The sequence below is a fragment of the Aethalodelphis obliquidens genome, unplaced genomic scaffold (assembly GCF_003676395.1).
Source record: "Aethalodelphis obliquidens isolate GAN/ISIS:26980383/991018 unplaced genomic scaffold, ASM367639v1 scaffold22, whole genome shotgun sequence".
Taxonomy (NCBI): domain Eukaryota; kingdom Metazoa; phylum Chordata; class Mammalia; order Artiodactyla; family Delphinidae; genus Aethalodelphis; species Aethalodelphis obliquidens.
This window is the reverse complement of record NW_020837966.1, coordinates 20193532-20207570: the sequence shown is the minus strand read 5'-3', so window position 1 is coordinate 20207570 and position 14039 is coordinate 20193532. Positions and strand designations below refer to the sequence as shown.

The following is a 14039-nucleotide window of genomic DNA, read 5'->3' as shown; positions in this document are numbered from 1 at the left end:
GGAAAGACAACACTTTAATTAAACTATCAAATCTTCAATAAGTAGTATTTATTTCCCAAAATCAAACTTTTCTAAGTTTGTCAAATAGAAGCCTGAAAGGTATCAATAAAACTAGAAGCCTTGGTTAAAGACCTTGATGGTTCTTATAATACCCATCACTATTTTTATTTCACAGGTCACAGAACAAAACTATTAGACACTTTTTAAAGATTAACGTATGCTTTTTCCTATGAAGCAGAATCTTTCAACCTCAGCACTGAGATTCTGGGTCTGATAACGCTTTGTTGTTGGGTGTTACCCTGTGCAATGTAGCATTCTTGGCTTCACACTATATGCCAGTTGCGTCCCCCACTTGTAACAACCAAAAACGTCTCCAGACGTTGTCACCCCTGGTTGAGAACCACTGTTAAGAATTATTGAAACAGAAAGTGAAATAAATATTACAGAATTAAATGCAAATTTGAAGAAAAATCCCACATCTCAAAAATCTCACACATCTTCAATTACTTTTACTTAGACACCATTAGTATTTTACGTACATTTAAATAAAAGTGTGTATTTATTCAAAACTAATTTTAAGATAGTAGGAAACAATCTTAAGATACGTCCCTTTTTGGGGGTAGTATTTTCATTTCTTCTGCTTGACTAGGACTTTATGACACTTTTGAGATCTCAGCGTGTTCTCAGTATTCAGCCAACCTAAGGACAGAATGTAGTTCTGTTTTGTTTTTTTTTCTCTCAAACTAACTGGTTGTTTTGGCCTATTTACAAATAAATAGACCAGGACCACATGTGTGTGTGGGGGGGATTTACCAGGACAAAATTTCAAATACAGTCATAAAAATGAAAGACATTGCTCATACTTTGTATTTGAAGTTTCCTTTACTGATAAATATGCCTACCTGTCTTTGGAATGTGAATAAAAAGACAGATACATGCCAGAAATAACAATTCAACCCACCCATGATAACAAAGACTATCCTTTGCTATAATGTCTAGACCATCCTTTTTAAACAACTTGCTGCTTGAGACTGTCTTTTTCTTTTTAGAATGAGAATTTTTTTTTAATTTAATTTTATTTTTGGCTGTGTTGGGTCTTTGTTGCTGTGCGCGGGCTTCCTCTAGTAGCGGCGAGCGGGGGCTACTCTTCCTTGCGGTGCGCAGGCTTCTCATTGTGGTGGCTTCTCTTGTTGCGGAGCACGGGCTCTAGGCACGCGGGCTCAGTAGTTTCGGCTTGTGGGCTTACTTGCTCCGCAGCATGTGGGATCTTCCCGGACCAGGGATCGAACCCGTGTTCCCTGCACTGGCAGGTGAATTCTTAACCACTGTGCCACCAGTGAAGTCCTTGAGACTGTCTTAAACTCAAATTATTCCTAACACAACAAAAGTATAACTTATTTAGAAGTTAACTTTATCAAGGTACTCTATTATTTTATCAATAAAAATCTAGCCAAAAAAATTAAGAAACAAATCATAGCTTAATAAATGAGGGAGACAGAAAACTACAAATAGCAATAAACAAATGGAAAGATGCTGGCATAAAATTTAAAAAAGCAAATTAAAATGAGATACCATTTTTCATCTATCTGATTTTCAGACTTAAAAGCCTAATAATGTTCAGTACTGATACTGGACAGGTAACTTTGATACACTGTTTCTATAGGCATATGTTGAAACAAAAAGATTTCTGAAGGCCAGATAATAATGCACATAAAGTCCAACCCATAAATCCCATTCGTGCATCTGTGCCAACATAATTATGCTCACTTAAGCATTGTTTTAACTGTAAACAATCTTTAAGACCATCAAAGTGGACAGGTTAAATGAATTACAATACAGACAAAATGATGGAATACTATGCAACCCAAAAAATGATGTGCTTCAATAAGACATACACAAATTGCAGAAGTATGATATAATATTTTTTAAAAGAATTAACATATATACACATATATGCATAGAAAAATTCTATTAAGAATACACACGAAACAGGTTAACAACAGTCTAGTTTGATTTTTCTTTTTTCCTGTGAGTACTTTGTAATAAAAAACTTTTAAAACTAGACAGGCTTATCTAAAGGAGTATTAATTTCCATAATCTTTGTACATGAGTTTTTTCATATTATGGGCACAATAATAATTATTTAATTTATGTGATCCATTAAACTCAAAATGCAATTATTCTCACCAAACTTCTTGTTAACCAATATGGCGATGTGAATTTTAAAAGCATATATATGATATTCTCCATATTTAAGATACTTTCAGAAACACTGAAAGTTCTGCATTTATATTTACCACCTGTCCATAGACTCACCTAATATCAATATTTTGGAATTTTTTAAAGTGGCCAAATCCTAGCTGTGGCATTCACTTCTGCCATATGCTACAGCAACTAAGATAGCAAAATCAAATGCCACAGACAATATTTACAAGAAAAGTGGATGACAAGGTAACAAGGTATTATCCCCATGAACCCTCTAGTATGAACAGTTAGGACAAGATTAGAGAGGTATTAATAGCTATACAGGAGCAAGAGAAAGACAACTTGTCTTACAACAGATTAACAGGAAAACCCATGGTTCACCAACAGTCTTCACTGGGGAAAAAAGAAAACCAGGCCACATTCTATCCACATTTAAGATTACTCCTTGCAGAAATACTCTTAATGTGCAAAGGCCCTAGAAAAGGCAGACTAGTCTCCACTTAAAGAACCACTCCGAGAAAAAAAATACCCACAATCTCAAAAGTTACCCTGGAGTCCTCATGAATAATATCCCTAAAATAAGACCAGAATGAAACTATCTCCAGAAATACTAAATTCACTTTAGCACAAACAATTCTGAATAGAAATATTTTGTTGTTAATAAAAAAGCTACCTCACCCGCCTTCCCAGCAGTACACAACAGTGCAAAAATTACCAATACACCTGTAAGACCTCTTACGTATCTCAAATTTCAAATCCTTCTATAATATGTAGTTTCTTGTTTCATCACCTGTAAATATTATCAACCTATCTCCCAATACTGCAAAGGTAAGATTTGGGGGTGACAGAATAACAAATCCAAGATGCATGTATTAAAGAGGCTTACACATTCTACCTAAAATACACACATCAGTTCATCACCTATATGCTTCATATGTATACTGCAAAATTACAATTATTGAAAGGTTTCAGCATTGGGGGTCACCAGAAAATGATCAAAATCACAAATGTTAGGGTACATCAACTCACCTACCCTACTGACCCTTTCAATAAATATCCCCTAACATAGTTTTTCTTAAACCACAAACCACCACACCCCACCTCCCCATACTTGCCACAATCCCTCCCCCAGGAAACCACCTGTGGTGTCAGTGCCTAGAAGGTCACATTATACCGTAGCACAAGGAAAGGAGGGGTGGCCAGGTATGTGGGATCTGGCTTAGGTAAGCAGCATGAAAGTCTTAGAATTTACAAAAATAACAGTGGTAATAGATTCCTACGAAATGCATAGCTTCAAATTCTAAGTAGTTTCGTAAGGATTCTAAGATAGCCACAGTAAACAGGAAAGACGTGAGAAGACAAATGAACAAGTGAGAAGTGGTATAAAGTACTGGTTACGGGAGAATCTGAAGTCTGAATGGCTGAGTTTAAATCCCAATTCTGTCACTCACCAGCTGCACAAGCAAAATTATTTAAGTTCTGCAAGCCTCAGTATCCTTATTTTTAAAAAAGGAGACACCTACTTCAAAGAGTACTAGTGAAGATTAAATTAGGGTAGGCATATGAAACATCTGATAGTTTCTGGCACAAAAGAAATGTTCATTAAAAGTTTGCCTTTTAGGAAGAAAAAAACCTGATAACCCAAAACAGAAGTTCTTATGTGAAAATCCTAGTCCCTTAAAGATTTCTGATTCACCACTTTAAAATCAATCAAAGACTCTAACTAGGTAGGAGTACTCACAAGCACCACATACTACAAAAAATAACATTAGGAGAATAAGATTTAAAGAGTCAAAATACTCAAGAGGCTCCACCCCCTGAAGGGAGCCCAGACAAATCATAGGGAGATAGTACAAGTACAGGTATGCACAAGTACAGGTATGCACATCTAAGTCAGACCTGGCTACAGGAAAGAAGGAAACGATAATAGCTGAAGTAAAGTTTTGGCAAGTAAAATGAACAGCTAGCTCAGTCACAAGTATAAAGAAACTTGATGAGATTAGGGAAGTCTTGGACCTGAAAACAGATCACTGTTACTCGTCAGTATGTTTTCATTCTTAGGATTTCATTTCAGTAAGCTGCAAAAACTTTTAAGTATCAACACTGGTATCAAATACGTGTTATTTTTACTATGAATTTTTATGTTTTATATCACAGTATATAAACAAGGCATCTAAGATTTGTTGAATGCCTGCTATTTCACAAAAACTCTGCAACCTAAGTGTTGTTATTCATATTTTCAGCTGGGGAACAGAGGAAAAGAGGGCGTAGGTGACTAACTTGTTCCATCATGGTCATTCAAGTAGGTTACAATGAAACTAGAATTTTAACCAGGATAGCCTGCTAACCTAGAGTCAAGCAGATTATAAGCAGAGAGACAAGATATACCTTGACATACACAGCTCCAAGTGTGTCTTCACTACAATAAAGCTATCTCCCTTGCCCCCCCCCCAACAAAGTCAAACTGGTAAGTGGTAACAAAAAAGCTCTACTTGAACTACCACATATATGGCACATTTTTTAAAAGCAATGGGTCACTATTACTATTATTTTACATTTTTATTGAGACTTAAATTAGCTCTTATACACTTTACAGTCAACGGTGTACGTTCTCAATAATATTCAATCTATTTTGGTAGGAATGGAGTTTGGAGGGTGGTTACAAGGAGCGCCAAACCCAGGCAGCCTGATACACGAAAAGGATCGCTGTGGGTGAAACCAGAGAGGACAAAGATGAGCAACTGAACACATATGAAGGCCTAGCAAAAATGAAGATCTAAAACACATTTCTCACATTCATCAGGTATTTTAAAGTACAATGCTTTCACAGGCATATGTATTAAATGAAATAACAGTCAACGTTCTCCCCTTCAACTGTCTATACTCTGTTTTAGTAAGTGATTTAAGTTTTTTTGCTATCATACTGATTTAGGTAGACAGACACAAACATACACACACACTCACTCACCCCCCCAGCCCCCCAATAATAAACTCCCATATCAGAAAGGTAAAAGACCTACAGTCCACAGAACAGAGGGAAACGACTGTAAATCTGGACCATAAATTCCTCATCTTCTTACTAATAAGATGTTCTGAAGCCACATGAAGTTGGTGACAGGCTTCCAGTAATAGTCCATAAGCATTATGAACTCCAATTTATTGGCAGGCACAAAGAGGATCTCTGGATATAGATAAAAAGGCACACATGTACGTAACACTAAAACAGACACTCTGGGAACCGCTCTGTGGCTCTCATGAGTTAGTGGTAACACTGACTGGTTTCTCTCATCCAAGTGATTCTCAATTTTTTTACTGTCTCCAAACCACTAACCTATGTAACATACTCCCAAGAGATAACATCTTCACCTTCAGCAGACATTTAATGACAACCACTGTGCCTGTGCCCCACCCTTTACCACTGTTACTGCAATACCACCCCTGGTAACTACTGCCACAACACAGACTCCCACAGGCTTCTGAAATGGAAGGAAACTTGGAAATCATCTTTTATAAGCTCCTCATTCAGTACCTGAGGGAAGTGTGGCCCACAGTAATTTAAGTGACTTACTGGAGACTAAAATAGTAGCTATGGGGAGGAGGGAGTTGTCACTATGCACTAGTCACAGCGTTAAGCACTCATAAAGTAAGAACTCAGTGAATTCCCATAACATCCCTTGAGATGGATTTACTTTATTTCCCATATCTTACGATAAGGAAATTAAGGCACAGAGAAGTTGGCCTTGGTGACAGAGTAACTAAGTGGTAGAGCTGGTAATTCAAACCCAGGTCTGTCTTGTGCTCTCGTGACTCTCCAACCAGAGCTCTTTCCACAAGATTAAGTACCTCACACTTGTTTCATGAGCCAAATGCACTCTATTTATGCCCAACGCACAGACAATTCTAACTTTTACCCTCTCCCAAATTTTAGTATCTATAGCTACATATTTTCATTTATTCAAGTCCTCACACAAGCTGAGGCAACCTCATGGTATAAACCCCATCTCTGAAGTGAGGAAACAAGCTCACAAATTATTTGCCCTAATTCACACAGCTAATTCTGACAAGCTAATTTCAGAATCAAGCCATGCTCCTTCCCAGAATGACGTTACCACACGCTAATTCTCATGAAATTAGAGGACTAGCCAACTACTAGTAAAAACTGGACTGAACATGGAAAATATGAACTCACCTACACACCAAAAAGATTGACGATTTGAACTTAATTCCAGTCAGAAAACTGTGTTGACACATCTAGCTTCCAGTGCATCACGCAGTAGATTTTGTACAGCGTATATGACACATCAGATTTACAGGTTTGATGTGATGAAACAAATGAAAACTACAATTTTCTTCATGTTCCTATTTAATCACTGCAGTTACTAAAATATTTAGATGCAAAAGGGCAACATTTAACTAATACCTACTGAAAATCTACTGTGCTTCCTCTGTGTACCACTGTGATAATGGTACATGATAGGAATTTAGGTGGCACATGGGTAATTCATATTAATTAATATTTTAGTATTTACAGATTTTAAAATGACAGAAAAATATAACTAATGCAACAAACCACTGGTTTCACACCTCCTCACTTCTCACAAGACTAAGAGGAAGAAATTAACATGTTGATTATACTTCTGGGGAGGGGTCAAATGAGGGCTTAATCTCTATCTGTAGTATTCTTCCATCTTAAAAAAATCTGAAGAAAAGTAAGCTGACCTCAAAAAGAACATTAAGTAAATAATTGTACAGATGCTACAAGGATGTGGCAAAAAATCCCAAAGGTAGTATGTGAAACTGACATTTTAGAAATAATGTTCAAGCGTTTGATACTATGTTAGACAAAGCAAAATTCCCTCCCTAAAGAAAGCCACAGAAGAAGGATCTAACAGTCACATGGACTTAAGGAGATTTTATTTATAATAATGCAGATCTCAGTTGTTGATTACTACTACTTTTTAAGTAACTTTTATTTTCTTAGTAGTATTTCAAAATTGCTGAACACAAAGAGTTTGAAACTGCAGGGAGGGAAAAAAAGTAGACTCAATATAAGCATTATCAACACGATAACAACTACTATTTATTGAGTAAATAAATAATGTTAACACTGTTTATGAAGCAGTGTATTTCCGTGTATTATGTACTCATGCTATGAGGTACTATTACTATTCCCTTTTATAGATGAGGAAACTAACTTAACAGGGACTGACTTAAAAAGTTCTCTTAGGGACTTCCCTGGTGGCGCAGTGGTTAACAGTCTGCCTGCCAATGCACGGGACACGGATTCGAGCCCTGGTCCGGGAAGATCCCACATGTCACAGAGCAACTAAGCCCGTGCGCCACAACTACTGAAGCCCGCGCGCCTAGAGCCTGTGGTCCACAGCAAGAGAAGCCACTGCAATGAGAAGCCTGCGCACCACAACAAAGAGTAGCCCTGCTCGCCACAACTAGAGAAAGCCTGCATGCAGCAATGAAGACCCAATGCAGCCAAAAATAAATTTAAAAAAAAAAAAGAAAAAGTTCTCCTAAATAGTGTAACTCTGAGAGGATGGCAGAGGTGCTACAATTTTTCATCTCTCCAAAACCTCTTATGTCAAACGTAACTAACAGCAAACCCAAAACCAATAAGCAAAAACATTTACAACAAAACTCCCTGACAAGGTTACCTCACAAACCCCAAAATGTAAGTTAATGAGGAAAAACTTATGGTCACATGACCAGTATCATTATCAGAATCTGTACAAGAGAAAACAGAAGTCCTAGTGAACCGGAAGGGCCTACAAACAGGGGAACCACAAAATTGCCAACAGGTGTTCACAAGAAATCATGGCAGGTCAATGTGAGAACAGTAGCTGAAACTGAGATAGGTTTTGCCCACTCACAGTAATAAGTGAAGAGAAAGGACCTCCAGTAAGGGCTGAAAGGGACAAAGTCTTGCTTCATGAGCTCTTGAAAGTGACCCACCAGACCTCCCATCCAGAGGAGACCCCAAAGACAAGAGAAAGAGACAAGAGAGATGAAGGAAAGACAAGGTCCAAATAAAAGTATTGATAGAACAGAGCCCAGAAATTTCAGAAAGAACACTCCATATTCTAATACTTCACAAAAATAATGAGCAAACTCTGTGAAGTTAAGGACAGCTACTCTGAACCATGCCTCCTCCTCAAAGTGCAGAAAAACTATTTTCACATAAAAATGCAAAACAGAAAAATATCAAGGTCAAATCTAATATGAAATTGTTGTAAGAAAAAAGGAGAATAAGGAGCAAAATAACATCCCTCAAGACAGCAAAGGGAAGCTAGAAAGACTTGCTCAGAAACAGATCACAACCGTATACTATTTTCAAAATGAGCTAAACATATTGAGAAAAATGATACAAGTCAGAATTAGAGAAACTCAGAAAATGAAGCAATAGAATACAGCAAAGAATGAGAAAAGAATTACTTCAGGAAATAAAGACTAAACTAAAAAGCACACGAGAACAAATGATCACAACACACAATGCAGTAAGAATCCTTCAAAAGAGGAAATTTTGAAAAATCAAAATGGAATTAAATTTAAAATTTCACTTTAAAAGACACTGTTAAGAGAATAAAACGACAAGCCACACAGTGGTAGCAAGTATTTGTAAACCACATTAATAAAGAATTTGTATCCATAACATATAAGGAACTCTCAAAACCCAATAACAAATCAAACAAACCCCATTTTAACATGGGCAAAAATGCGAAGAATCAATTTACTAAAGGAGATATACAAACAGCAAATAAATAGATGAAAAGATGCTCAACATCATTAGTCATTAGGCAAATACGAATTAAAACCACTATACAATAGGCACCTATTAGAATATCTAATGTGAGAAAGATCGACCGTACTGTGTTGGAAAGGATATGGAGAAACTGATCTCAACTCCCATGATACTGGTGGAAAAGCAAATTGGTACAATCACTCAAGAAAACTGTTCAGTAGTTTCTAAAGTTAAACATACATGTACCATATGATCCAACCATTCCACTCCTGGATGTATTTTTACCCAAGAAAAAAAGAATGCATACAAAGACACATACACAAACGTTCACGGTAGCTTTATTTAATAAAGAAAAAACTGGGGCTTCCAGGGTGGCACAGTGGTTAAGAATCCACCTGCCAATGCACGGGACACAGGTTGGAGCCCTGGTCCGGGAAGATGCCACATGCTGTGGAGCAACTAAGCCCATGCGCCACAACTACTGAGCCTGCGCTCTAGAGCCCACGAGCCACAACTACTGAAGCCCACGCCTAGAGACCATGCCCCGCAACAAGAGAAGCCGCTGTGATGAGAAGTCTGTGCACCTCAATGAAGTCACCCCCACTCGCCGCAACTAGAGGATGCCTGTGCGCAGCAATGAAGACCCAATGCAGCCAAAAATAAATAAATAAATTTTTTTTAAAAAAACTGGAAATAACCCAAATGCCCATCAACCAGTGAATGAAGCAAGAACTGTAGGATATCCATGTAATGAATACAACTCAGAAATAAAAAGGAATGAATTGTTGATTTCTGAACAACGTGGATCAATCTCAAATTATGCGGAGTAAAAAAAGGCAGACAAAGAATATACTGTATGATTCCATTTACATAAAATTCCAGAACATGCTAACTAATCTACAGTGACAAAAAGCAGATCTTTAGTTGCCTGAGGGGAGGAGAGCACACACAGGGAGGGGAGATTACAAAGGGAACGAGGAAACTTCTGCGAGTAATGGATATATTCTCCATCTGGGGTGTGGTGTTAGTTTCATGAGTGTCAAAATTTACCAAACTATATATTTTTAGTAAACTAAACTTACTGTTTTCAATAATTGAAGTTTTTTAAAATAAGCATTATTAAGTAAAGCTATTTTCTAAAAACAGAAATGAGGAAAAAAATCCAGGAATTCTTACCTTAAGAAACTCATCCATCCTAAAACATCAAAGAGATCTGAACTGCTACCTTTTAGATTTTCATTCTCGTATTTACAGTCTTAGTAGTTAGACAAAGCTCAGTTTAGCCATAAATGATGACAGAAACTACAAATTTCAGTATCAAAAGTTAAGGCATGGGCTTCCCTGGTGGCGCAGTGGTTGAGAGTCTGCCTGCCAATGCAGGGGACACGGGTTCATGCCGCGGAGCAGCTGGGCCCGTGAGCCATGGCCGCTGAGCCTGCGCGTCCGGAGCCTGTGCTCCGCAAGGGGAGGCCACAACCGTGAGAGGCCCGCGTACCGCAAAAAAAAAAAAAAAAAGTTACAGAATGCCCATATTGATTTAAAAAAACAAAAAACCAAAAAAGACTAAATAAAGCTAAATGTAAAAACACCAGCTGTTTGAATCATAAATTAAAAAATATTTTCCAAACTCCATAAAGAATCTAACACCACTAATCACTTTAATACAAAATACTCTCAGTAAATGTACAAAGACCTAAAGATTTGGGGGGGTTGGAGGGGTGGACAGGGATGGGACAACTGATGACCTTTTTAAGTCCTCTCTCAGGACAAATAATTGTCCAGAAAAATCAGGTTGAATTTCCCTAGCCACTTAGTGATCCAGTCAAACAGGATATTAAGAGCTTTCTTGTAGAAACTTTCAACTGTTTATACATTTACAGCCAAAGTATTTTATCAAAACGGGACGGCAGGGGCTTCCCTGGTGGCGCAGTGCTTTAGAGTCTGCCTGCCGATGCAGGGGACGCGGGTTCGTGCCCCGGCCCGGAAAGATCCCACATGCCGCGGAGCGGCTGGGCCCGTGAGCCATGGCCGCTGAGCCTGCGCGTCCAGAGCCTGTGCTCCGCGATGGGAGAGGCCACAGCAGTGAGAGGCCCGCGTACCGCACACACCAAAAAAAAGGGACGGCAGTCTGTACACACCTGGTAAGAGGCGTTAAGTATTTAACTCCAAGTAATCTTGTTTATCAAAACTATGAAGTAAAATGCTTTTCCTCTTGATACTGTAGAGAGGTATTAGTTCGGACCAACTACCAATCAATATAAATACAAATTATTCTGCATCAAGTTCTTAAAATCAAGATGTTCTAGGAGACTATAATTCAAAGGCAAAAATTACCTTTCTTTCCTGAAGGGTTCTATTTTTTAAAAGCACTAAATAGAAATTTAAGATTGAACACATCACAGTCACATTCCTAAGGTGACTGGTAATTTTAATAAGCACCAGGGAGTTTCAGCTCGTCTGCAAGACCATTAAAGAGGGTTTTTTTTTCCCCCTTTCTAAAATCAGGCCAGTTATTAGAAGGCTACGCTGCAACCATAAGCAAATCTTGTGAGAAATGAACATTTGCTAATAAAGCCAAAGAAAGTATACATCATTTGCTGAAGCTTACACTCTTTTATTAGGCCTCAAAAAGAATTTTAAAACTAGACATGAAGTAGAGGAGCCAAAAGAAAGCCCACTTTTTAAAACTACCCCCCAAAAAAACCTCTCCCCTTCCTGTTCACTGCCTCCTACACAAAGGCTACAAGGCACCAAATCTGCACTGCTCTCTACAAATAAAGTTAGCCTGAGTGTGAAAACAACTCCTAAACAACTACACACACAACAATGAACTGAAATGTTCCTCTGAAAACAGTGCTAACTTCATAGTATAAGTTTCAGATTCACAGCATTTGCAAACAAGCCTAATAAAATGCTGAGCGTACGTTAACAAGTTAGCTATCCTAGAAAGTTTACAGGACAGTCAAGATTAGCATCTGGAATTTGTCAGATAATCACCCAGAGTGCTCAAGAGAATAAATATAAGTGACACTTCAAGCACCCACATATATAAATATGACAACAAAAGGTTGGATACAGGACAATAGGAGAAAATACCACCAATAAAAGAATCTGAAACAGAATCAAAGCCACAGAATTTGGGAAATAAGCCTGTTTGTTATGGCCAAAAACAGCCATAATGGAATATGCATTCTTCTTTTTCTCTGGCTCTTCTAGACTAACACATTCTAAATGTGCAAAAGCATAAAGAAAATCTTAACAAAGCTCTAAAATTCGTTGCAGAGCACATATGAAGTAAATAAAGCATATACACTTAGTAAATGCTTTAAATTACTGGAGCTTGTGCAGTTTAGACAGATGGAGTATTCACTGCTTCTGAAATACACTTCTGTCCCTTTCCTGAGCAATTCTGAAGGATACACAGATCTATAACAACGATTACATGTTTTCAACTCACATTGTTTCTCCAGTCTTGGCTACATGACAAAGAAACTGATCCAGGACCGGACAAACTTCCTTTTTCCCCCTCTTCTCAAAATCTAGATAAGGGAAGAAAGAAAAGTTATTAGTATTTCTAAAAGTCCACCAACCATTTCCAATGCCTTCTAACAACAAACTTTCCTCTCACTCCTTCCTCATATTAAGCAGCAATTAAAAAAAATTTTTTTTTAATTTAAAAAAGCCTCTCAACGAAATATCCACCTCTTGCTCTCCAATTTCAAATGTCACTCTTCACAGGTAACGAGAGCCCTCCTAAAGGGGGCACTCAACTTCGCCACAAACCAGCCCTAACGCAGTGCTTCTCAAAGTGTGGTCCGGGGGAACACCAGGACCACATTCATCTCAGAGACCGGCTAAAATACAAAAACCCCAGATCCCGACCCCACAGACTGTTTATTTACGTGGAGTTCATAAATCTGCGTTTTAAGAAAACACCAGCTCCCTCTCGTAGCCGTCCCCCAATGATCCTGGGTATCAAAGCCTAATTCTCAGAACGCTGAAATCATGCTCTCCCAAGTTTGAGAACCACTGTTCTCAAGCCTGTTGCTTGGAAGGCGAGCAATTCAGAGCCGGGAAGGCGACCACCTGAGAATGAGGGCGCGTGGAAAGATGACTTCAGAAGCCCTGAAAAAGGCTCCTCGAGACACTTGAAAGTTGCTTTGCCGCCCCCTCTCCCCCCCCCTCCAAACCTTTCACTTTTCTTCTCCCCGCCGTGGCCCGGCGTGCGGGGGCCTGATGGAGAACGAAGCCAGCCTGGGAAGGCGCTGCGGGCCCAAGACCCGTGCCCCGGGAGTGGGAGAGGGGCCGGGGCCCCCGCGAGAGCTTCCCGGCTCCCCTCCCCCAGCCCAGACGCCGGCGGCCGACACAAAGCCCAGAGCAGGGCGGGAGGGAGCTGCCCACGGGGCTCCCCGCCCCCGGGGAAGCGGGAGGGGGATGGGAGCCGGGGAAGCGCGCCCTCCCCCCCTAGCCCGGCCCGGCCCCGCGGAACCACTTGCCCCGAAGGGAGATAGGACCACTGAGGGTGAGAAGGAAGGGAGAGGGGGCAGCTACCCCCACCTTTCAGCGCCTCCTGCAGCCTCTCGACGTCCATGGCTTCACGGAGCCCCTCGCAGCCTCCGCCTCCTTCCGCGGATCTCCCGGGGACTGGAAGGCCTCCCCCCACCCCCCCCGACGCCCTCCCCCTCCCTTGCACACACTCCGGCACGCAGGCGACCGGGGGGGGCACCGAAGGGAGCCGGGGGAAGCGAGCGAGAGAGCGAGACCGAGAGAGCGAGCACCTCCCCGAGCCGCTACCACCAGCCCTCCAACATGGCGCCCGGCACGTCATCGCGCGCACGCTCCCCGCCGCCGTCCTCGCGCCCGCGTCGCGCCCAGACCCGGAACCCGAGAGCGCGTGCGCGGTGAGGCGTGTGGCCCCTGGCAGTCCCCCGCAGACCCGGCAGGGGCGGGAGCCCCGCCTCTCCCCCGGGATGGCCCTAGCTACCTGCGCGGACCTGAAGACGGAGTGGTCTAGGCAGGGGGGTGGGACGCAGACCCCCTGGATGTGAGTCCCTGCCATTTGCTAGCTGTGTGACCTTGAGCA

General features: G+C 40.5%; 1 protein-coding gene across 2 annotated transcripts in view; it reads right to left on the bottom strand.

Annotated features, from left to right (window-relative positions):
- The window catches only part of PPP4R2 (protein phosphatase 4 regulatory subunit 2), a 54191-nt gene extending 40408 nt beyond the window's left edge, over positions 1-13783 (bottom strand). For both annotated transcript variants that reach the window (XM_027121405.1, XM_027121404.1), the window contains exons 1-2: positions 13514-13783; positions 12414-12495 (exon numbers count right to left, since the gene is read on the bottom strand). In XM_027121405.1, coding sequence (XP_026977206.1) covers positions 12414-12495; positions 13514-13547 — 116 coding nt within the window. In that variant the 5' untranslated portion in view covers positions 13548-13783. The remainder of the gene's footprint in view (positions 1-12413; positions 12496-13513) is intronic.
- Positions 13784-14039: the final 256 nt, after the last annotated feature.